The 23,955-nt window shown below is 46.4% G+C and overlaps 2 protein-coding genes and 1 long non-coding RNA gene across 8 annotated transcripts in view; 2 read left to right on the top strand and 1 right to left on the bottom strand.

Moving 5' to 3' along the window:
- LOC310837726 (uncharacterized protein) overlaps nt 1-23,955 on the bottom strand; it is a 196,905-nt gene that overhangs the window by 66,530 nt on the left and 106,420 nt on the right. The window lies entirely within an intron of this gene.
- LOC310836228 lies at nt 3,019-4,220 on the top strand. Its single transcript, XR_014559935.1, has 2 exons — nt 3,019-3,922; nt 4,093-4,220. It is a non-coding gene; the product is annotated as an uncharacterized lncRNA (long non-coding RNA).
- LOC310837543 (uncharacterized protein) overlaps nt 7,000-23,955 on the top strand; it is a 48,405-nt gene continuing 31,449 nt past the window's right edge. For 2 of the 5 annotated variants that reach the window (XM_083724275.1, XM_083724279.1), the window contains exon 1: nt 7,005-7,053. In XM_083724275.1, the coding sequence (XP_083580401.1) occupies nt 7,008-7,053 (46 nt within the window). In that variant the 5' untranslated portion in view covers nt 7,005-7,007. Of the gene's footprint in view, nt 7,054-10,971; nt 13,581-23,955 lie in introns of those variants that run through there. The other 3 variants (XM_083724281.1, XM_083724280.1, XM_083724274.1) reach the window with 3 other exon arrangements.

Below are 23,955 nucleotides of genomic sequence, written 5' to 3'. Positions count from 1 at the left end.
GGTGCCTTGGCAAAAAGGTGGTTTCTAGGGGGATGCATACCCCTAAACATTTTGTGAATCTAATGGAAGAAACTAATTTTTAAAACTTTTTAGTTTCTTCCACGGCAAATCATCACCATGTTTCCTGCCATACGCTTCCTGTCTTAAGTAATGCAAAGATAAGAAAAGACACGTATGGGGAAGTGCTTAGCTAGCAGAAAGACACGTATGGGGAAGTGCTTAGCTAGCAGAAAGACACGTATGAGGAAGTGCTTAGCCAGCAGAAAGATGTGCCATATAAGGGAATAAGTTGAACATTTGCCAGCTGATTGGGGAAAATTTGAGGAAGGAATGGGAGGGGGGAAATGCTCAAAAGGTATAAGAAGGCTTGCTGAAATGTATTTCTTTACAGCCAGCTTTCAGGAGGTATCCTGCTGGTTGTCTCTATGTACAGATTGTCTCTGTGCATAGATTTCAATAAACTTTTTCTCCAAAGAAGATTTTGCTTTCCTGGTACTTTTGTTCCCTCCAAGGTCCGGGGATGGCGAGGCTGATGGATCCCTAAGTAAATAAGGCTTCATTTCTTTGGGGGCTCGTGCCGGGATTAGCCTCCTCCCCAATATGGACCGGAGGGCCAGGCTCAACCAAGGTGAACAGCTCAGCAGCGTTTTGCAGGCTCCCCGTGTGCACCCCGCCTGTTTCGTGGGGGGGAGCCAGCCACACTGTTCTGGAGTGGAGACATCTTGTTGAGGGAGGGGAAAAAAAACAACAAGAGGACGGCGCCGAAGGGGACAGGTCCGCAGCGGAACAGGTAAGCCCGACGGAAAGGGCAGCCCGACGGAAAAGGGCAGGAGGCTTGATCAACCTCCCCTGGTTGTGGCAGGGTGTCACAGGCAATAAGGTGCCAGCCAGGAATAAGGGAATTGGTTGTGCAATAGAGTGCCAGCCACCAGGAATAAGGGGAAATTATATTGATGTGATTTGTATGTTGTATGTTGCATGTCAGATACTCCAGTGATTGAATTGTCGAGTGTGGGCTGGGGTATTAGTGCCCCTTGGCTGGGCGATTGCAGGGTTGTGCAGGAGAATGCCACCAGCAGAAGTTGGGAACAGAAGAGGGTGGGATATATATATATATTGTGATTTTTGGTGTGTTCTGTGTGGTGTGTGTGTACCGGATACTCCAGTGTTTGTCTTGGTGTATGAGGGTCGGGGTTTAGCATTCCCCTTGGCCGAGCGGTTGCAGGATTGTGCATTTTTTGGCAGGGCGACCTCGCCAAATCACAATCTGTAGTATATGAAGTATGAGAGAATTTTTACTGTGAATAGGAGCGGAGTTTCTGGAAGAAATGGGTTCTGGCCAAAGTAAAAGCACCCCTTTGGAAGGCTTTTGGGGATCCAAGCTGATGAGGGGGTGCATGAGGACATTGTGAATTAGATTGGCCCACCCAAAAGAATAATTTGGCCGTCTACCAGGACCCTTGATTTGCAATTCATTAATCCATTATATCAGAACATTTTGAATGTCCGTTCTGATCAAATCCCCTATATTTCCACTTGGAAGACCAATGTGGAAAGGAACCCCCCCCCCCCCGGTTGAAGTCATGCTGCCAAAAAGTCTCAGGCAGCCGTATCTGCTCAGTCAGGAAGAGAGGAGGACAACCCCCAGTCCTCCAGGATTCAGAGAGGGAAGAAGATAAAGTTTTGATGCCCCACCACCCCATGCCCCGGCAACAGCCCTGGCACCACCCCCGCCACAGGGAGCAGATGGCCCAGCCCCCAATCCCGTGGACAATGCATTGTTAGACCTGGGCAAAGATGAAGGAAAGGAAGAAAGAGAAGAGGATGATGAGGATGAAGAGTTTGTAGAAAGATTAGTTGAGCTAACCAAAAATAATAAGACATGGACAGAGGAAGGCAGTGAAAAGTGTGACCCTCCATAGGGCACATAAAGCACAGGAAAAGGGCACGGCCAGAGTGATGCCTCTCCGCAGAGTGTATGACCCTCTGGCCCCCGCGGGACCTGATGGGGTGGTGCCCAATAGAACTTATACAGTTCAACATGTCCCCTTCTCTAGTGCAGAAATTTATAATTGGAGGAACCAAAACCCTTCATTTGAGGAAAACCCAGCAAATCAGACCACTGAAGGGCAAAATACCCTCACCACTTATCGCCAGAATGTCTTAAATGGCATGAGGAGGGCAGCCAGAAAACTCACCAACTTTGTGGAGGCCAGAGAAATAGTGCAAGGAACAGAGGAGGCCCCTGGAGCCTACTTAAAGAGGCTGAAGGAAGCCTACCGCCAGTATACCCCTGTGGACCCAGATGAGGCTGCCAATGTCCCTATCATAAAAACTGCCTTTGTAGCCCAGGCAGCGCCCGATATCCGCAGGAACATTAAAAAAAAAAAAAACAAGAAGGAAAAAAAAACCACAATGGTTTTATGGGCCACACCCTTGAATGGATGCTGGAACAAGCCCAGACCACTTATAATCAGAAAGAGGAAGAGGCCCAGAAGAAAAAGAAGTACCAGGCAAAGAAGTTGATGGCCCTGAGGATGGGAGGTCCACCGTTGGGAGAAACCGCCCGGGGAGGAGGGCGAGGCCGCTTAGGAAAGAATCAGCGTGCCATCTGCTGAGAGGCACCTATTTCCTCTCCCAGGCTAAAATGAGGAAATGTCAGATGTTATTATTACATCCGCGTTAGAAATTCCAAGTCGCCACAGCCCTCAACCCAGCTACCCTATTACCGGTAGGGGTAGGTGAGGAGCCCACGCATGACTGCATTGAAGTAATGGATGAGGTGTACCCTAGCAGGCCTGACCTTAAAGATGAAGCAGACCCCCAGTGGCCATCATGGTTTATGGATGGAAGCAGCTTCATTGAGGCTGGACACTGGAAGGCAGGTTATGCAGTGGTAGCCCTGGAAGACCAGGTGATCAAGGCAAAGCCACTCCCGCCTGGAACATCGGCCCAGCTGGCAGAATTAACTGCGCTCACCAGAGCCCTAAACCTGGTGACAATGAACCAGCCTTTGTTCATTCAATGTTGCAGGAATTGGCTAAGGCACTACAAATTAACTGAAAGTTGCATACAGCATACAGACCCCAGAATCAGCCATCCAAGCTGACACAGGAAACTGGGTCTAATTGGGTGACAATGTTACCTCTGGCATTATTCAGGGTCCGCAGTCTCCCATTAAGACAGACCCATCTGTCACCCTTTGAAATTGTGGTTGGGAGACCGGTCCCATATGTCAGAATGTTGCCCCCACATGCTGGTCAGGATATGCAATTGAATAATTATGTCCAGATATTCTTCCGAGTTTTCTTTTGTCTCAACAGGTGGACCCAGGCTCGCAACCCCTGTGTGTTGGCTGCATCAGTTCGAGCCAGGTGATGAAGTGTGGGTAAAAGATTGGGCACGGACGCTGCTACAACCGTGCTGGAAGGGACCTTATATCGTCCTGCTCTCCACACCCACGGCCGTGAAAGTTGCCGGCATTACCCCTTGGGTCCACCATACTCAGTGAAGAAAGCCATTTCAGACTGGACAGTTACACCAGATCCAGAGAACTCCCTTCGGCTGACTATCTCCAGAAGCCTGGCAGACGACCGCTCTGCTGATATCACACCGGAAGCTGATATCTCTACGCACAGCTGAAGAATTGGATGGGAGGGGCGCCCGTGGGCAGCGTCCCCAACGTGAAAACCCGTGCTGGGACTAATCCAGGAAGTCCACCAGGACATTTAATACTTTCATAAGGACTTTCTCTTTTCTCTCCTTGTTATATTCTGTATTGATTTGCTCTATGCCCCACAGCCCTGACCCCACTGAGCCATACCGCCCTTACTGGCCTGCTGGCCTCTGCTATGACTGGTTCGTCTTGCCGGTGGCAAGAGATGGCGTGCTCATTGGCTATTGGAAACAGGGGTTTGATGAGGTTGCCGTATTGAAACATCCCACTTCCCCGTTGTGGCTCTTCTCCCACACCACTATCCAGCACGCGTGGGTAGTGCTCCTACGGGAAGTTGCAGAGACGGTCGAATTCTATCAAGTTCTGGACTGCTCTTGCTGTTGGGGGGGAGTAACCAACGGTCATTCGGGAGGTAGAGCACTGTACCAACCTCATCTGATGGACCAGGTTCTAATCTTAATCCAGGCGTTAGATGGGACGGAACCTATCTTAATGCAAGTGTTGCAGGGGTGGGAGCCTTAACCAGGTGTGCATTGAAATTGCTGAACAAGTGCCAGTAAATTCTGCAGCACCACCTCTGACAATCGTGGTGGCTCGAGCCTCCCAAAATAAGAATTGCCACCCCAGGATTTCAGCCTCCATATGCCCTGGTCAGTAGGGAGGCAGCACGAGAGTTCAATCCACCCAACAGGGTTAGTAGGAAAGTTGACCCACATAGTGGGAGCATCAGCTCACCGGTGGGCTCTCACCCTTGAGGCTCAACAGGTAATCGAGCACGAATATCAGTGGGCTCTTCAACAATGAGCACACTCCCTGAATATTGGTGGGAGGAACCATGGAGTAATTGGGGATGGTGGATAGGGGTTATTTCAACTGCCCTTGCCATATGGATGTGCCTTTTCTTTTGCTGGCATGAACGTCATAGGTTCTGCAGGAGGCAACAGCCAAATCCTTCTATCCCCTTGATGATCCTCCTAGTATTCCTTGTTCTCATAGTTGCAGGAGACAAGGAAGGTGCTGCACCTGGTGAACATGGACAGATGGGGACTAGGTTATTGGATAAAACATCACGAGGAGAAAATTATCATAAGATGTGGAGGAATAATATTTATGTCCAAGATATGTTTAAGTTCACCACAATGTTAAATCTCTCCAATTGTTGGCTGTGTATGCACATACCACCTTATGCTAAACGGCCAGGTTTGATGCTACATGGAATTCCCATTGGTAACATCTTCAACATAGAGAGGAGTTTGTGTGTTAGTTCATTCTCATTGTTGTATGTTTATCCCAGATAACAATGTTAGCATTTCGGCCACAATTGACCCCATGGAAACAATGATAGCTGAAAACCCGCTTAAAAAAAATTACAGAAGGTGATCCATGGAATTGGTTATATTCTTGGCTGCCCGATGGTAGTTGGATCAGGAATATTATGGTATTAATAGCAGGGTCGCTTATAATCCTTTTGCTTTTCTGCTTTTGTATTCCCTGCTTGATGCAATGCTTGCAGAATATGATGGGAAAAGATGATATCCCACACGATGGGACCTCGTGTGATTGCTTTTATGAGAGAATATAGACCCATACCCCAGAACGAATCTAAGTAATAGATTGTTCAAAAGAAGAGGAGGGAGTGAAGGGAGAAGGAAGGGTTAATAAGGCAAAGAAGCTAAAAGTTGTGCAGCTAGCAGAAACCGCAAATGCGTCAGCTCTGTGGGCCAGAAGCTGCTTCCTGTTTTCAGCTCTGCAGACTGGGAGCTGTTTCCTGTTTTTGTGCTACCTGTTTTAGAAATATTTTTAGAAATGCAAGACATACATGCAGGGCATGAGAAGGATTTCTCTCTACCTTCTCTGTACCATTGTACCTTGTAAGGGTTGCTCTCAAATATTTCCTGCAGTAAATTCCTGTACTAATCCTGTTTTTGCAGTTGCGGCAGTTTAGCAAACAATGGGTGTTTGCTAAACTCAGGCAGGTCAAGAGTCCAGCTTCCTGCCTTACCAGCTAGCCAGAAAATTGCAGCTGTTTGCAAATTTAACCAGCCTGCCAAAGAGGTCTCACTCTGTCTTTTATAACATGCATTTGTTTTCATATTTCAAAACTACAAACCATGTTTGGGTGCCTTGGCAAAAAGGTGGTTTCTAGGGGGATGCATACCCCTAAACATTTTGTGAATCTAATGGAAGAAACTAATTTTTAAAACTTTTTAGTTTCTTCCACGGCAAATCATCACCATGTTTCCTGCCATACGCTTCCTGTCTTAAGTAATGCAAAGATAAGAAAAGACACGTATGGGGAAGTGCTTAGCTAGCAGAAAGACACGTATGGGGAAGTGCTTGGCTAGCAGAAAGACACGTATGAGGAAGTGCTTAGCCAGCAGAAAGATGTGCCATATAAGGGAATAAGTTGAACATTTGCCAGCTGATTGGGGAAAATTTGAGGAAGGAATGGGAGGGGGGAAATGCTCAAAAGGTATAAGAAGGCTTGCTGAAATGTATTTCTTTACAGCCAGCTTTCAGGAGGTATCCTGCTGGTTGTCTCTATGTACAGATTGTCTCTGTGCATAGATTTCAATAAACTTTTTCTCCAAAGAAGATTTTGCTTTCCTGGTACTTTTGTTCCCTCCAAGGTCCGGGGATGGCGAGGCTGATGGATCCCTAGGTAAATAAGGCTTCACAGCGGCCAGATGCTACTAGCCCAGATGTGGAAAGAAGAAAAGGTCCCAACGAAAGAAGAATGGATAACTAAGATGATTGACTATGTCGAAATGGCTAAACTTTCTGTGGACAGATCTAATCAGAAAAAAATTTCAATCTAGAATGGGAGAACTTTATAGACTATTTTAAAGAACACCGTAAAAACGTGAAAACATTACCAGGTTTGATGTAACATTTATGAACTAAGAATAGAATTAGGAGGGAGAACAAAGGTTGAAATAAATTAAGGAAATATATAGTAATTATATGCAAGGAGAATAAAGGGGGGGCTAGAAACGGGGGCGGGGGGAAGTCAATTATTGCAAATTTGGATTGGATATGGATTGTACCAAAAGCAAAAATGTTAATTTGAAAATTGAAAATAATTTTTAAAAATTAGTTTAGAAAACGTTTTGGGGCGCCCGTGCAGCTGATCCAGCAGGGCTTTCCGAAGGCGAGACCAGCGCTTCTCCTCGCTCTTTGCCCGGAGAAGCCCAGAGGCTCCTGCCGCTCGGCTCCGAATCGGTTAAGAGCAGCGACGACACAGCTGAGATTCCTAGAGCGGAGGAAAAAAGGCTGCCGGGAGAATGGCAGCTTCTGCTTCCTGTACCGCTGGGCGGGGGGGGGGGGGGAGATGCCGAACATGGCGGCGGCTGTCCTTCCTCGCGGAGGCGCTGGAGGTGCGTCATATTATTATATATTATAACGGGGGGGCGGGGGAGTGGGGGTGCTGCTGGAGGGAGGTCTGGGGAGGGATTAAAAAAAAAAAACCTGTTAGGCAAACCGTTTCAGTGTAAGTTTTTTTCTGCCTCTCGTTTTCCTAGTCATCAATTTATCCAGATTTTCACATTTTTAAAGACCTCTTGAAAATTGGTCAGCATTTTGGTGCAGATCTCGCCTAATGCACGCGCTTTTGCAAAGGGTATTTCCCCAAATATTTACATTTGCCATAATTAATGCATTCTGTATATAATTCCGCTAAAATAATGCATTTATAGGGCTTTCCCCCTTTGTATGGGGGTAGGACATCTTTTCCCAATGGAAGGGCGGATCTTTCTCCTCCTCTACTCCCTGCAGGCCAACCTGGGCAGGTGGGGGACCTTCCTTGGGCTCCCCATAGGGCTTGGGGTCAAGGCAAACCCTTAACCATTGGAAAACCTTCTGCTGGGGCTCCCCCTGGAACTTGTAATAATTTTAATCTGGCCTGATTTTACTATAATTTGTTAAATTTACATACCTCCTTATACCCACAGGCCTCAGGACGGTTCACAGGATAAAAGTACATAATCAAAACAGAAACAAAAAGAACCAATTACACCCCCCCCCCCAATACACACATTTTAAATTATTTGTGTAAGCAGTTTCTGCAAGAGCAGTTCTGGGCAGAAGAGTTTTTTTTAAAAAAAGGAGAAACAAGCAACTTCAAATCCACAATAAAATTCCAAGTGTGGCTGAGGCCTTATTTAGACAGGCTAATACTACTACTATTACTACTACTACTACTACTAATAATAATACTCCTGAGCAGCCTCTCCCACTTTGTGGAGCCTGATTGGCCCCCTGGTACGCTCCAGGTGAGGAAACAAGCTGGGAGACTGCTTGAATGAAAGTGGAGGAAAGCAACCGAACACTGGTAAGGGCTCATTATCAAGCCTACCTAGTGGCAGTGAAGGGATAAAAGAAGGCATACTTTGCTGCCTCCATTGCATCTTCATTATGTCGTCCGGCGGAACTTTCCCAAGCTGTACAGAGCCTTTTACAGGCAGGCTCAAAGGAGGAATAGAACCAGCAGTAGCTCGCTGTGACTTGTTCGCAGAGCATTTTGAAGATAAAATTGCTTGCATCCACCAAGACCTTGACTCTGCTGTTACAGCAGATGAGTCTCATGGGTTGTCCAGAGCACAGTCTAGTCCTGTTGTGTTGGATGAGTTTTTCCAGTTGGTCAGCCTCGAGGATATGGACAAGGTGCTTGGATCAGTCAGGGTGACCGTTTGCACTCTTGACCCTTTCGCCTCTTGGCTGATAAATACCAGCAGGGAGGGAACAGCAGGCTGGGCCAGGGAGATGATCAGTGCCTCTTTACAAGAGGGGGTGGTCCCTGCATGTTTGAAGGAGGCAGAGGTAAAACCACTCCTTAAGAAACCTTCCCTGAATTCAGAAAGCCTAACTACTGGCCAGTTGTTGATCTCCCTTTCCTGGGCAAGGTTCTGGAGCGAGTGGTTGCAGACCAGATCCAGGTGCTTTTGGAAGAAACTGATTTTCTGGATCCATTTCAATCAGGGTTTAGGCCTGGTTTTGGCACGGAAACTGCTTTGGTGGCCCTCTATGATGACCTCTGTCGAGAGAGAGACAAGGGAAATGTGTCCCTGTTCATTGTTCTCCACCTCTCAGCGGCTTTCAATACCATCCACCATGGTATCCTTCTGGAGCGACTCTCTGAACTGGGGGTGGGTGGCCCTGCTTTGCGGTGGTTCCAGTCCTACTTGGATGGTCGTTCCCAGAGAGTGTTACTTGGGCAATGCTTTTCAGCCCCATGGAAGCTTCAATGTGGGGTTCCATGGGGCCCAATCCAATCCCCCTTGTTGTTTAACATCTACATGAAATCGCTGGGAAGGGTTATCCAGAGGTTTGGAGTACGTTGCCAGCAGTATGCTGATGACACTCAGCTCTATTTCACCTTTCTATCTGAAGATGAGGCAGTGGAAATGCTGGACCAGTGTCTTGCCTGGGTAATGGACTGGATGAGAGCCAACAAATTGAAGCTCGATCCAGATAAGAGTGAGGCTCAGTTAGTGGGTGGTTCCCTAGAGCAGATGGCTGGAAGGTCGCCTGCTCTTGATGGGGTTACACTTCCTCTGGAGGAGCAGGTTCGTAGCTTGGGGGCAATCCTGGATCCTTTGCTGTTGCTCGAGGCTCAGATGGCCTGGAGTGCCTTTCATCACCTTTGGCTGGTGGCCCAGCTACACCCCTATCTGTACAGGGATAGCCTATATACCGTTGTCTATGCTCCGGGAACTTCAAGGTTAGATATAGATATGCGTTATACGTAGGGCTGTCTCTGAAGGCAGTTTGGAAACTTCAGCTAGTGCAGAATTCAGCGGCCAGGTTGCTCACTGGAGCAAGGTGGTTTGAGCATATTACCCCCATCCTGGTCTGACTGCACTCGCTACCAAATAGTTTCCAGGCCCAATTCAAAGTGCTGGTTTTGACCTATAAAGCCTTAAATGGCTCAGGACCACAATACTTCAAGGGCCACCTCTTTGCATATGAACCTACTCGGACCCTGAGATCCCCTCTGATCTCAAGTGGTCCAGAGGGTGGCAACACGAGAACAGGGCCTTCTTTGCAGTGGCTCCCCGTCTGTGGAATGCTCTCCCCAGGGAAGTTCAGCTGACGCCTTCCTTATACACCTTTGTTGTTGTTTAGTCGTCTTAGTCGTGTCCGACTCTCTGTGACCCCATGAATCAGAGCATGCCTTGGAAACTCACTTTCCTCTCAAAGCTTCTCCTGTTTTATGTCCCTGGAACTTTCATGGCAAAATACTGGAGTGGGTTGCCAGTTTCTTCTCCAGGTGGATCACATTTTGTCTAAACTCTCTGATGAGGGGCCTGTAAGACAGAACTATTCCACCTGGCTTTCAGTTTGAACCTTGCCCGATCTTTTGTTCCTTCCCTCCCCCTCCCTTTTTTGTGAAGATTACCCACTCTGGGATCCCACAGCTAGTTCTTCCCTGGTCTCCTCGCTGGCCCAGGTGGGACTAATTTGGCCAGCTACCTCGGGTGATCATCTAATGTTTATTAGATGGATTTCCCCCTAAATTGATTTTTTATTTTATTGTTATTTAAGCTTTTTTTGTAGCATCAATTAAGTGTTTTGTAGTATCAATAATTTATTATTATTATTATTATTATTATTATTATTATTATTATTATAGGTCATATCTGAGTTATTCAAGCCCCCTTTGCCATGACAAGGCAGTGATACATGAAGGGGTATACACCTTTAGGTGCCATGCAAACATGTTCCTTTTAAACCAGGTTTTTGCTTGCTATGTTTGACATCCTATAGTCTTTTTCAAAGGTTGCTCTTTTTTGGGGGATGGGTGTTATTGGGCTGTTGTTTTTATTCTGATTATATACGATGTGATCTTTTCTGTAAACCATGCTGAGTCCTCCGGGTATAGGGCAGTATATAAACTCAATAAATAAGACAATGTTAATGCAATACTAATACTTTCATTATTTGTACCCCACGAATCTGACTGGGTTGCCCCAGCCACTCTAGCTGGCTTCTAACAAATATAACAAATATAAAAGCATAATAAAATATTTAAAAACTTGCCTCTACATGGCTGCCTTCAGATGTCTTTTAAAGGTTGTATAGTTGTATAGTTATTTATCTGACATCTCACAAGAGGGCGTTCCACAGGGTGGGCACCACTACCAAGAAGGCCCTCTGCCTTGTTCCCTGTAACTTCCCTTCTCACAGTGAGGGAACTGCCACAAGGCCCTGGGACCTGGATCTCTGTGTCCTGACTGAATGTTTGGGGTGAAGACGCTCCTTTAGCATTTCATCAGTTTGCCTTTTTATTCCATCAGGAGATGTTGAAGGGATCCTGGTAGAAGGGGAACATTCAGAAGTGTCACCAAAAGGATCCAAAGAGGAGGAGGAGCAAAGGACGCTGGGGGGTCAAGATGGAGGCAGCAGGCAAGAGGGGAGACAAAAGCAGAAGCCGGAGGGTGACTCTTGTATGTCTCAGGGTGGTGAAAATCAAATTCCCAGAGAGGAGAAAAAGCATGAATGCACAGTGTGTGGAAAGAGATTGGGTAGCCGCTCAGCTCTTACTTTACATCAAAGAACTCATACAGGGGAGAAACCATATACATGTTCAGAGTGTGGAAGGAGCTTCAGTCAATGTGGTCAGCTTACCTCGCATCAAAGAACTCATACAGGGGAGAAACCGTATACATGTTCAGAGTGTGGAAAGAGTTTCAGTCGATGTTTTCAGCTTACATTGCATCAAAGAACTCATACAGGGGAGAAACCATATACATGTTCAGAGTGTGGAAAGAGTTTCAGTCGATGTGGTCAGCTTACCTCGCATCGAAGAACTCATACAGGGGAGAAACCGTATACATGTTCAGAGTGTGGAAAGAGTTTCAGTCGATGTGGTCAGCTTACCTCGCATCAAAGAACTCATACAGGGGAGAAACCGTATACATGTTTAGAGTGTGGAAAGAGCTTCAGTAACATTAGCTATCGTAAGTCGCATCAACGAACTCATACAGGGGAGAAACCTTACAAATGTTTGGAGTGTGGAAAGAGCTTCAGTGAAACTAGTTCCCTTACCTTGCATCTACGAACTCATACAGGGGAGAAACCGTATACATGTTCAGAGTGTGGAAAGAGCTTCAGACACTGTGGTGCCCTTACCTTGCATAAAAGATCTCACACAGGGGAGAAACCGTATACATGTTCAGAGTGTGGAAAGAGTTTCAGTAGGACTGGTGCCCTTACCTCACATCTACGAACTCATACAGGGGAGAAACCGTATACATGTTCAGAGTGTGGAAAGAGTTTCAGTAGGACTGGTGCCCTTACCTCGCATCTACGAACTCATACAGGGGAGAAACAGCATACGTGTTTGGAATGTGGAATGAGCTTTGCTTACCGCAATGCGCTTACTAGACATCAACAAACTCATCGAGGCAACAAACCTTATAAATGCTGGGAATGTGGCAAGAGCTTCAGTCGCATTAACTCCCTTTCCTCACATGAAAGAATTCATACAGGGGAGAAACAATATACATGTTTGGAGTGCGGAAAGAGCTTCAGTCACAGTGCCAGCCTTAACTTGCATCAAAGATTGCACACAGGAGAGAAACCTTATAAATGTTTGGAGTGTGGGAAGAGCTTCAGTCAATGTGGTCAGCTTACCTCACATCAAAGAACTCATACAGGAGAGAAACCGTATACATGTTCGGAGTGTGGAAGGAGCTTCAGTCACCATAGCGCCTTTAAGGTGCATCAAATAACTCATACAGGGGAGAAACCGTATACATGTTCGGAGTGTGGAAAAAGCTTCAGGTTCAGTAGTAGCCTTACTAGACACCAAAGAACTCATACAGCGAGGAAATATTAGAAATGTTTGGCCTTCAGAAATAACTTATGTGACAAGGACTCCCTTACTAAACTGAAATGAACTCGTACAAGGGAAACAGAAAGGCTTGGCGTGTGGGAAGATCTTTAATCATATCAAATAACTCCTACAGAGAGTAAGCCAATGATTGTGTTCAGAATTATAATTTGCTTCCATTAGAATTTTTATTCCTTTTAGTGGCTGTGTTGCAGATTGTATTCATCACTTGTATATAGCGTTGCTTTAATATTTCTCCCATCCCCAAAATTTGTTAATCTGGTGTGAATTGATCTGATATTTTTCATAGACACAAAAGCATTCACTGGTATTCTGTTGATGTATGATGTAAATGACGTATCTTTGCAATGAGCATATAGCCCCTCGGATCGCAGCTCTAATGAACAAATGCTGTTGAAAAACATATACTGCATAATAAGCCTCAATACGTAGTCAAGAGAGAAATTCGTCTTCTTTGGTAATCGCTCATTGCTGAGTAAGATTGTCTTCCATAAAAACGGTTTTAGAAATGAGTCCGCAAGTGACTGTGGAGGCCAATTCTGGACCCACACATCCTTCCACAGTGGGGACATAGGTTCCCAGGCGGGAGTTAATCCCGGTGTGGATTTGCCAAGCGTCCCTTCCTCTTAGCACGCTTCTCCCTTGCATCCTGAGTTCGAGTGTCTTCAAAGTCCATGACACCTTTGGTTGAGAGAGAAATTAGAACAGTATAGAAAATGCATTGATTTTCCAGCCTGTGTCTAGAGTGCTAATAGGTCACTGTTTCAGGATTTTTATTCTTCATCTTCACCTTCATCTGCCTAGGAGGGATTTCAGTTTTATGTCTCCGAAATATCCAGGCAGTGGCCGGTTCCTGATGGGCTATGTGTTCTCCACCCCCACCCCAAAATACCTGTGTGTGTTAGCAAGACAGTTTCCTTGTTGCGTAGTCTAGTGAAAGGCAATATTTCAGAAATGATCTTTGCTGATGAAATGCCGCGTTACCGTTAGGTAGCAGTGTTGGTCTGCCGTAGCCGCAAATAAATAAATAAATAAACCAAGTTTATTATTGGTATGAGCTTTCGTGTGGATGCACACTCCTTCAGGTACACTCAAACAGAAGTCACCAGGCCCTTCTATATAGTGAAAGGGTGGTGGGAATGGGTGACTGGCTGATAGGTGTGGTAAACCTGTTGAGGACTGTTAACGCCTGCAATTGGTCTTACAGGCAAAAACAAGGGGTGAGATGGCTAAAATAGCTTTATCGTGTATAATGAGATAAGAATCCTATGTCTCCCTCCATGGTTTTAAGTTTGGTAGTAAGTTGCAATTCAGCAACTTCTCTTTCCAGTCTATTTCTGAAATTCTTTTGTAATAATACAGCGACTTTCAGATCTTGTATAGAATGTCCTGGGAGATTGGAGTGTTCTCCTACTGGTTTCAGAAATACCTGATAGTGCAGGTAATAATCCAGCAAACTTAACCCATCTTCTCCAATCAATGCCTGTTGCTCATGCCTAGAGATGGGAAGGCCTGGAAAAAAACTAGAAAAATTGGGGAGGGGGGAAACAGTTTTTTTTCTGAAGCCCTGTTTTCCTGGGGGAAAAAATGTTTGATATAGTTTGAATATTCCACACACTTTCATTTTCAATTTTTCCAGAAAAAAATGACTTTGGGGGGAAACGGGGGGGGGGGACCTTCCACTCCCCCCCCCAGGTCTTCCATAACACCCACTTTGGAGCTCCCTGCCGACAGACACCAGGCAGGTCCTCTCACTGTACTCTTTCCGGCAACTGCTCAAAACATTTTAATTAGGCCAGCGCATCTGAACACGTAGAAGCTGCATGCGATTTACTTCTTTTAAACCACTGCTGTCTCTTAAATACCTGCTTTTTAACTGTGTTTTATCCACCATTTTAATGTTCTGTTGTATATTATTGTAAACTGTTTAGAAGCTCTCTTACCACCATGCGGTTTATAATATATTGAAGCCTTATTTACCTAGGGATCCATCAGCCTCGCCATCCCCGGACCTTGGAGGGAACAAAAGTACCAGGAAAGCAAAATCTTCTTTGGAGAAAAAGTTTATTGAAATCTGTGCACAGAGACAATCTGTGCGCAGAGACAACCAGAAGGATAGTTCCTAAAAACTGGCTGTGTCTCAAGACACTTCAACAGACTTTCTTATACTTTTCTGAACACTCTCCCCCCTCCCATACCCTTTACAGACTTTCCCAATCAGTTGGCAAATGTTCAACTTCTTGCTAAACATTCCTATCATTCTGCTGGCTAAGCACTTCCTCATACGTATCTTTCTACTAGCTAAGCACTCCCCCCTCCCCTCTTGCTTGTATGTGTCTTTTCTTATTTTTGCATTAGTAAGCATAAGGCAGGAAGGGGGCCTCTTTGGCAGGCCTGGTTAAATCTGCAAACAGCAGCTAAAATATTTCTGCAAGCCAAGAGACGGACTCTTGACCCGCCAGACAAATTTAGCAAACACTCACTGGCGGTGTGCTGACTGTCTCGCCGAAATTTGCAGAAGTGAGATTTGCACAGGATTAGCACAGGAATGTCCTGCAGATAGTATTTGAGAGCAATCTTTCTTAGGTACAAAGTACAAAGCAAGCACAGGGAATACTGAGAGAAATCCTTCCCATCTCCCTTCACTCCCTCCTCTTCTTTTGAACAATCTATTACTTAGATTCGTTCTGGGGTAGGGGTCTATATTCTCTCATTACAGCAATTACACGAGGTCCCATCATGCGAGACATCATCTTTTCCATCATATTCTGCAAGCATTGCATCAAGCAGGGAATACAAAAGCAGAGAAGCAAAAGGATTATAAGTGACCCTACTATTAATACCATAATATTCCTGATCCAACTACCATCGGGCAGCCAAGAATATAACCAATTCCATGGATCACCTTCTGTAGTTTTTAGCGGGTTTTCAGCTATCATTGTTTCCATGTGGTCAATTGTGGCCGAAATGCTGACATTATTATCTGGGATAAACATGCAGCAATGAGAATGAACTAGCGCACAAACTCCTCCCTTCGAGGCCAACATTACATCTAAAGCATAACGATTTTGCAAAACGACCTCCCTCATAGCAGACACTTCTTGGTTGAGGTCCTTTAATGCCTTAATGGTATCATTAAATAGTCCTTCTGTCCAATTGGCGAGCAAATGAAGATCTCTATAATTCATGGCTGCCCCTAAGGAAGGTAGTAGGCCCCGCGATATCTGGGTCCCAACATAATGGTTAATAGGTGTATTCACTGCCCTGCGGTTACGCAGTCTGAGAGATGTTGGTAACTCTCCTATCTTATATAAAAGGGGAACCACCACTCCTAGGGTACAGATTCCAGTAAGATCTCGGGGAACGGATTTAAATGCTGCATCGCCACAAATTAGCCAGAGTTCTTCCGGAAGAAGGTGACTGATGTTTCGGTGTTGCTCCGACCACTTGAAAGCTTGTGAAAACAGAAGGCTTATGTGCCATAGCTCCTGGGTAAAATTTAATAGGGTCTGAACAGAAGAATTGGAACTAGAGCTTTTGTGGAGGTGGTGCATATCAGTCATTAACTTGGCGCTAGTATCGGATTGATAACACCGGGAGGTATTTCCATAATTAACGAAGGCAGAGCAGGCCCTATCAAATACAAAATTCAATACATGTAAGCAATCAGGGTAAATCCCTCGTGGGGTTGACCCTTCAGAAAATTTTAAACAAATAAAAGCTGGCTCGGACAGGGCCAATTTTACGGGCGGCCACTGAGCTTCTTCAGGGTTTTTTCTATTTTCTATATTAAAAATATCATCAATGGGAATTCCATGTAGCATCAAACCTGGCCTTTTAGCATAGGGTGGTATGTGCATACACAGCCAACAATTGGAAAGATTTAACATTGTGGTGAACTTGAACATATCCTTGATATAAATATTGTCTTTCCACATCTTATGATAATTTTCTCCTCGTGATATTTTACTCAATAATCTAGTCCCCATCTGACCCTGTTCACCAGGTGCAGTACCTTCCTTGTCTCCTGCAACTAGGAGAACGAGGAACACTAGGAGGATCATCAAGGGGATAGAAGGATCGGGCCGTCGTCTCCCGCAGAGCCTATGACGCTCATGCCAGCAGAAAAAGAGACACATCCATGTGGCAAGGGCAGTTGTAATAACTCCCATCCACCATCCCCAATCACTCCATGGTTCCTCCCAGCAATATTCAGGGGGTGTGCTCATTGTGGAAGAGCCCACTGATATTCGTGCCCGATTACCTGTTGAGCCTCAAGGATGAGAGCCCACCGGTGAGCTGATGCTCCTACTATGTGGGTCAACTTTTCTACTAACCCTGTTGGGTGGATTGAACTTTCGTGCTGCCTCCCTACTGACCAGAGCATATGGAAGCTGAAATCCTGGGATGGCAACTCTTACTGGCACTTGTTCAGCAATTTCAATGCACACCTGGTTAAGGCTCCCACCCCTGCAACACTTGCATTAAGATAGGTTCCGTCCCATCTAACGCCTGGATTAAGAGTAGGACCTGGTCTATCAAATGAGGTTGGTACAGTGCTCTACCCCCCAGATAACAGTTGACTACCCTCCCACAACAGCAAGAGCGGTCCAGAACTCGATAGATTTCAACCGTCTCTGCAACTTCCCGTATGAGCACTATCCACACGTGCTGGACAGTGGTGTGGGAGAGGAGCCACAACGGGGCAGTGGGGTGTTTCAATACGTCAATCTCATCAATCCCCAGTTTCCAATAACCAAAGAGTACGCCATCTCTTACCACCGGCAAGACGAACCATTCGTAGCAGAGGCCAGCAGGCCAGTAGGGGCGGTATGGCTCAGTGGGGTCAGGGCTGTGGGGCATAGAGCAGATAACAGAAAAAAAAAGAGAAAGTCCTTATGAAAATATTAAATGTCCTGGTGGACTTCCTGGATCAGTCCCGGCACGGGTTTTCACGTTGGGGACGCTGCCCGCGGGCGCCCCTCCCATCCAATTCTTCAGCTGTGCGTAGAGATATCAGCTTCCGGTGTGATATCAGCAGAGCGGTCGTCAGCGGAGGGTCTGGAGATGGTCAGCCAAAGGGGTTAATCAGGATTTAGTTGCACAGTCCAATCTGTAGCGGTCACTCTGGTGTGGTGGACCCAAGGGGTGATGCTGGCGACTTTCACGGCAGTGGGTGTGGAGAGCAGGACGGTATAAGGTCCCTTCCAGCACGGTTGTAGCGGCGTCCGTGCCCAATCTTTTACCCACACTTCATCACCTGGCTCGAACTGATGCAGCCAACACACAGGGGTTGCGAGCCTGGGTCCACCTGTCGAGACAAAAGAAAACTCGGAAAAATGTCTGGACATAATTATTCAATTGCATATCCTGACCAACATGTGGGCACAACATTCTGACATATGGGACCGGTCTCCCAAGCACAATTTAATGGGAGATTGCGGACCCTGAGTAATGCCAGGGGTAACATTGTCACCCAATTAGACCCAGTTTCCTATGTCAGCTTGGATAGCTGATTCTGGGGTCTGCGTGCTGTATGCAACTTTCAGTTGATTTGTAGTGCCTTGGCCAATTCCTGCAACATTAAATGAACAAAGGCTGGTTCATTGTCACCAGGTTTAGGGCTTTGGTGAGCGCGGTTAATTCTGCCAGCTGGGCCGATGTTCCAGGCGGGAGTGGCTTTGCCTTGATCACCTGGTCTTCCAGGGCTACCACTGCATAACCTGCCTTCCGGTGTCCAGCCTCAATGAAGCTGCTTCCATCCATAAACCATGATGGCCACTGGGGGTCTGCTTCATCTTTAAAGTCAGGTCTGCTAGAGTACACCTCATCCATTACTTCAATGCAGTCATGCGTGGGCTCCCCACCTTCTCCTACCGGTAATAGGGTAGCTGGGTTGAGGGCTGTGGTGACTTGGAATTTCTAACGCGGATGTAATAATAGCATCTGATATTTCCTCATTTTATCCTGGGAGAGGAAGTAGGTGCCTCTCGGTAGATGGCATGCTGATTCTTTCCTAAGCGGCCTCGCCCTCCTCCCCGGGCGGTTCCTCCTAATGGTGGACCTCCCGTCCTCAGGGCCATCAACTTCTCCTTTTTCTTCTGGGCCTCTTCCTCCCTCTGATTATAAGTGGTCTGGGTTAGTTCTAGCATCCATTCAAGGGTGTGGCCCATAAAAATGTTCCTGCGGATATCGGGTGCTGCCTGGGCTACAAAGGCCGCTTTAAAAATTGGGGCGTTGGCAGCCTCATCTGGGTCCACGGGGGTATACTGGCGGTAGGCTTCCTTCAGCCTCTTTAAATAGGCTCCAGGGGCCTCCTCTGTTCCTTGCACTAATTCTCTGGCCTCCACAAAGTTGGTGAGTTTTCTGGCTGCCCTCCTCATGCCATTTAAGACATTCTGGCGATAAGTGGTGAGGGTATTTTGCCCTTCAGTGGTCTGATTTGCTGGGTTTTCTTCAAATGAAGGGTTTTGGTTCCTCCAATTACAAACTTCTGCACTAGAGAAGGGGACATGTTGAACTGTATGAGTTCTATTGGGCACCACCCCATCAGGTCCCGCGGGGGCCAGAGGGTCATACACTCTGCGGAGAGGCATCACTCTGGCCGCGCCCTTCTCCTGTGCTTTATGTGCCCTATGGAGGGTCACACTTTTCACTGCCTTCCCCACTCTTTCTGCCACTTTCTTCTCTGTTCCCCTATACATCCCACTGTTTTTAACAAATGGGGACTGACGTCCACTTCTCCTGCATAAGGTTCCACATACTTCCTCAAACGTTCTGCCTGTTCTTATTATCATCTGTCAACTTAACTAATCTTTTTACAAATTCCTCATCCTCACCATCCTCTTCTCTTTCCTCCCTTTCTTCATCTTTGTCCAGGTCTAACAATGCATTGTCCACGGGTTTGGGGGCTGGGTCATCTGCTCCCTGTGGCGGGGGTGGTGCCAGGGCTGTTGCCGGGGCATAAGGCGGTGGGGGCATTAAAACTTTATCTTCTTCCCTCTCTGAATCCTGGAGGACTGGGGGTTGTCCTCCTGCCTTCCTGACTGAGCAGATACGGCTGCCTGAGACTTTTTGGCATCATGACTTCAGCCAAGGGGGGGGGGTTTCCTTTCCACATTGGTCTTCCATGTGTAAATATAGGGGATTTGATCAGAATGGACATTCAAAATGTTCTGATATAATGGATTAATGAATTACAAATCAAGGGTCCTGGTGGACGGCCAATTTATTCTTTTGAGTGGGCCAATCTAATTCACACAATGTCCTCATCCTCCCCCTTCATCAGCTTAAATCCCCAAAAGCATTCCAAAGGGGTACTTTTACTTTGGCCAGAACCCATTTCTTCCAAATACTCCGCTCCTATTCATAGTAAAAATTCTCTCACACTTCATATACTACAGATTGTGATCTGCGCGAGGTCGCCCTGGCAGAAAATGCACAATCCTGCAACCGCTCGGCCAAGGGGCACTAATACCCCGGCCCACACTCGACAATTCAATCACTGGAGTATCTGACATGCAACACACACAACATACAAATCACATCAATATAATTTCCCCTCCTTCCTCTGTTCCAAATTTATGCTGGTGGCACTCTCCTGCACAACCAGTCCCCTTATTCCTGGTGGCTTGCACTCTACTGCACAACCAATCCCCTTATTCCTGGCTGGCTGGCACTCTACTGCACAACCAATCCCCTTATTCCTGGTGGCACTGTACTGCACAACCAGGTGAGGCTGATCAGGCCTCGCCCTTTCCCGTCGGGCTGCCCTTTCCGTCGGGCTTACCTGTTCCGCTGCGGACCTGTCCCTTTTTTGGCGCCGTCCTCTTTTCCTCCCTCAACAAGATGTCTTCACTCCAGGACAGTGTGGCTGGCTCCCCCCCACGAAACAGGTGGGGTGCGCACGGGAGCCTGCAAAACGCTGCCGAGCTGTTCACCTTGGTTGAGCCTGGCCCTCCGGTCCGTATTGGGGAGGAGGCTTATCCCGGACGAGCCCCCAAAGAAATGAAGCCTTATTTACCTAGGGATCCATCAGCCTCGCCATCCCCGGACCTTGGAGGGAACAAAAGTACCAGGAAAGCAAAATCTTCTTTGGAGAAAAAGTTTATTGAAATCTGTGCACAGAGACAATCTGTGCGCAGAGACAACCAGAAGGATAGTTCCTAAAAACTGGCTGTGTCTCAAGACACTTCAACAGACTTTCTTATACTTTTCTGAACACTCTCCCCCCTCCCATACCCTTTACAGACTTTCCCAATCAGTTGGCAAATGTTCAACTTCTTGCTAAACATTCCTATCATTCTGCTGGCTAAGCACTTCCTCATACGTATCTTTCTACTAGCTAAGCACTCCCCCCTCCCCTCTTGCTTGTATGTGTCTTTTCTTATTTTTGCATTAGTAAGCATAAGGCAGGAAGGGGGCCTCTTTGGCAGGCCTGGTTAAATCTGCAAACAACAGCTAAAATATTTCTGCAAGCCAAGAGACGGACTCTTGACCCGCCAGACAAATTTAGCAAACACTCACTGGCGGTGTGCTGACTGTCTCGCCGAAATTTGCAGAAGTGAGATTTGCACAGGATTAGCACAGGAATGTCCTGCAGATAGTATTTGAGAGCAATCTTTCTTAGGTACAAAGTACAAAGCAAGCACAGGGAATACTGAGAGAAATCCTTCCCATCTCCCTTCAATATAATAACAAATTCAATTTTAAAAACTCACAGTCCTTTTCCTTTCAAACAGAGTTTGAGCCTTAGTGCAACAATTGTTGTTGTTCTTTAGTCGTGTCCGACTCTTTGTGACCCCATGGACCAGAGCACGCCAGGCACTCCTGTCTTCCACTGCCTATTATTCAGTAACTGGATGTTGCTTCCTTCTGGGCCTGTCATGCAAAAAAATTGCCTTACGCTTTGCCCCAGCTGTCTTCAAGTAGAGATGGGAAGGCCTGGGAAAAAAAACAGAAAAATGGGGGGGGGACAGTCCCCCCCGTTTCCCCCCCAAAGCCGTTTTTTAGAAGTCCATGGGGAAAATGACAAAGAGGAAGAGGAAGAAGAAAAAATGGAAAATGATAGCAGTAGTTGAGAAAGTGAGATAGAATAAACTGCATGTATATGTTGTGTCTTCTGTTGTTGCTTTTAAAGCACTACTCAAAGGGTAGGCCTTCCATGGAGCTTAAATATTGAGCTTAAACCTTAACTTTATTTGCTGTTGGTGCTAAGAGGCAATTTTGATTATTATTTATGTTGGTGGTTTCTTGCTTTTTTTTGATGCTTTTGAGAGAAAGGGGGGTGGTTACCTGTTTTATTGCAAGCCTACTACTTTTATATACACTGCGTTTCATGGAATCTGAAAACTACTCCACACTGAATTTTTCCAGAAAGAAACAAGGAAAAATGTTTCTCCCCCCATGGCTTCAAAATTTTTGGAAATTTTACATCTCTACTCTGCTGCCTTCTTAGAAACTGTCCTCTGGTTCCCCCCATATGTCTGTCGTTCACTAAAATGCTTGCACTTCCCTTGACAAGGCGCAAGCCATTCCTGCGAATTCCTGGCAGAGAGCTGCTGAACCCCAGACCCCAAAAGGAAATCCAACCTCATCCAGGAGTCGATGCTAAAGATTGAATTCTGTTTTAAATGCAGTTTTAAAGATATATTTGCACAGAAATGTAAAAAATGCCTGTATTAGGAAAACAGTTGCCCTAGGTATACTAGTGCAGGCTTTCCCAAACGTGGGCCTCTAGCTGGTTTTGGACTACGATTCCCATCATCCCTTAATACTGCTAGCTGGGAGTGATGGGAGTTGTAGTCCCGAAAGATCTGGAGACCCAAGTGTGGGAATCCTTCTTTAGTGAAAGGTGAGGATACGGACGTGAACTTTGCTGATTCAGTTGTAGACAGCATCTTCTATAGCTCCGATAAGAGAGGAGTTCAGGGAGCAAACGGCCTCTTCCTCTGATGACGTCTCTCCCCCTGCCTTGCTGAGCTTGTGTGTTTCTGCGTCCTTGCAGCCATGGGATCTGCTGCTGTTCAGGCTCATGCCACTGTCTGTGTTGCCTTGTCAGAAGCTGCCCACTGGTGTCCCCCAGCCCTACGCCCCCCTATGTGTGTCATTCACTGTAAGGCTTGCACTAGCCATTGTTCGCCACTGGCAGAGAGCCTGCCCAGACCCCAATGTGTCTGTTTCCTGCTCTGCCACTTCTTGTGCCAAAGGTTGCAAGCAGGTCCTTAAGGCCGGGTTTGCTTCTGAGGTCCACGGGAACCCCAGGATCTGAGCCAGGAAACCTTGGTCCGTTGTGGGGATCTGTTTCTCTGTGCATCTTGTTAGGAAATTGATTTTGGAAATGCGATGTACTGGATTTGCCCAACAGGGCAGTGAAAAAATTGAAGAATATCTGTATCCAACTTTTGAACTCGCTGCCTATTGATACGAGGCAGTCACTTTCACTGTGTTTCAATCCATGTTTACCGTTTATTTTAATTATTTTTAATAAGAAAATAGTCATTTTAATTTTTATTTACTGATAATGCCATTGTTTTATTTTTCCTGAACTGTGGATTTAAAAAATCCCAAACATATATGTACAGCTGCAAGTAAAGCCTACAAAAGATGAAATAGCCAAAAAAAGTATGCAATTCCTAAGAGGCCATTTACACCCCCACCCCCCATGCAGGTTTTCTCAGGAGTCAATCCCACTGTTCCCATCAGGTGCTTCATCTCAGGTAAAAGCATATAAATTCAGTTTTGGGATTCCCCAGGCAGAAGAGATTTTGGTCCTCTGCGGATTGAATGCAGTGAGAGAGGAAATTATGCTTTTCCTTCCTCTCTGCTTGCCTGAACTCTGCAGGCTTTCCCCAAAGGTCTTGGGTGTTACAGATCCTTTCCTCACTATTAGTGCCACCTGGCTCAGGTACAGTTCCATCACAATGTGATTGCTCACAGGAATCTGTGTTTGACAGTGAATGGTCTCCCCTTCCTTGGAGGTTTTCAAGCAGAGGTTGGATGGCCATATGTCAGGGATTATTTAGCTGAGATTCCTCTATTGCAGGGGGCTGGACTAGAGGACCTTCGGGGTCCCTCCCAACTCAACGACTCTATGGAAGCTGCCCACCCCTCGCCCAGCCCATTCACAAGGTAGGAACATAAATAACGCAGGAAAGTTGAAATGCAATCTGTGACCCCCTCCCCTTTTAACACAGTGGCTCCCAAATTTTTCTGATTCCCATCTTTGTTATATACCGCCCTATACCCGGGGTCTCAGAATAAAATCAGGATATAAAACCACAAAATACATAATAAAAATCAAAACAACCCCCATAAAAAACCACTTGCCTTACCCTAACCTATAAAATGGGACGCGGGTGGCGCTGTGGGTTAAACCACAGAGCCTAGGACTTGCCGATCAGAAGGTTGGTGGTTCGAATCCCGG

This window comes from Podarcis gaigeae (assembly GCF_964106915.1).
Source record: "Podarcis gaigeae genome assembly, chromosome: 2".
NCBI lineage: Eukaryota > Metazoa > Chordata > Lepidosauria > Squamata > Lacertidae > Podarcis > Podarcis gaigeae.
Note: the sequence above shows the minus strand (reverse complement) of the source record. Positions and strands in the feature narration are given on the sequence as shown.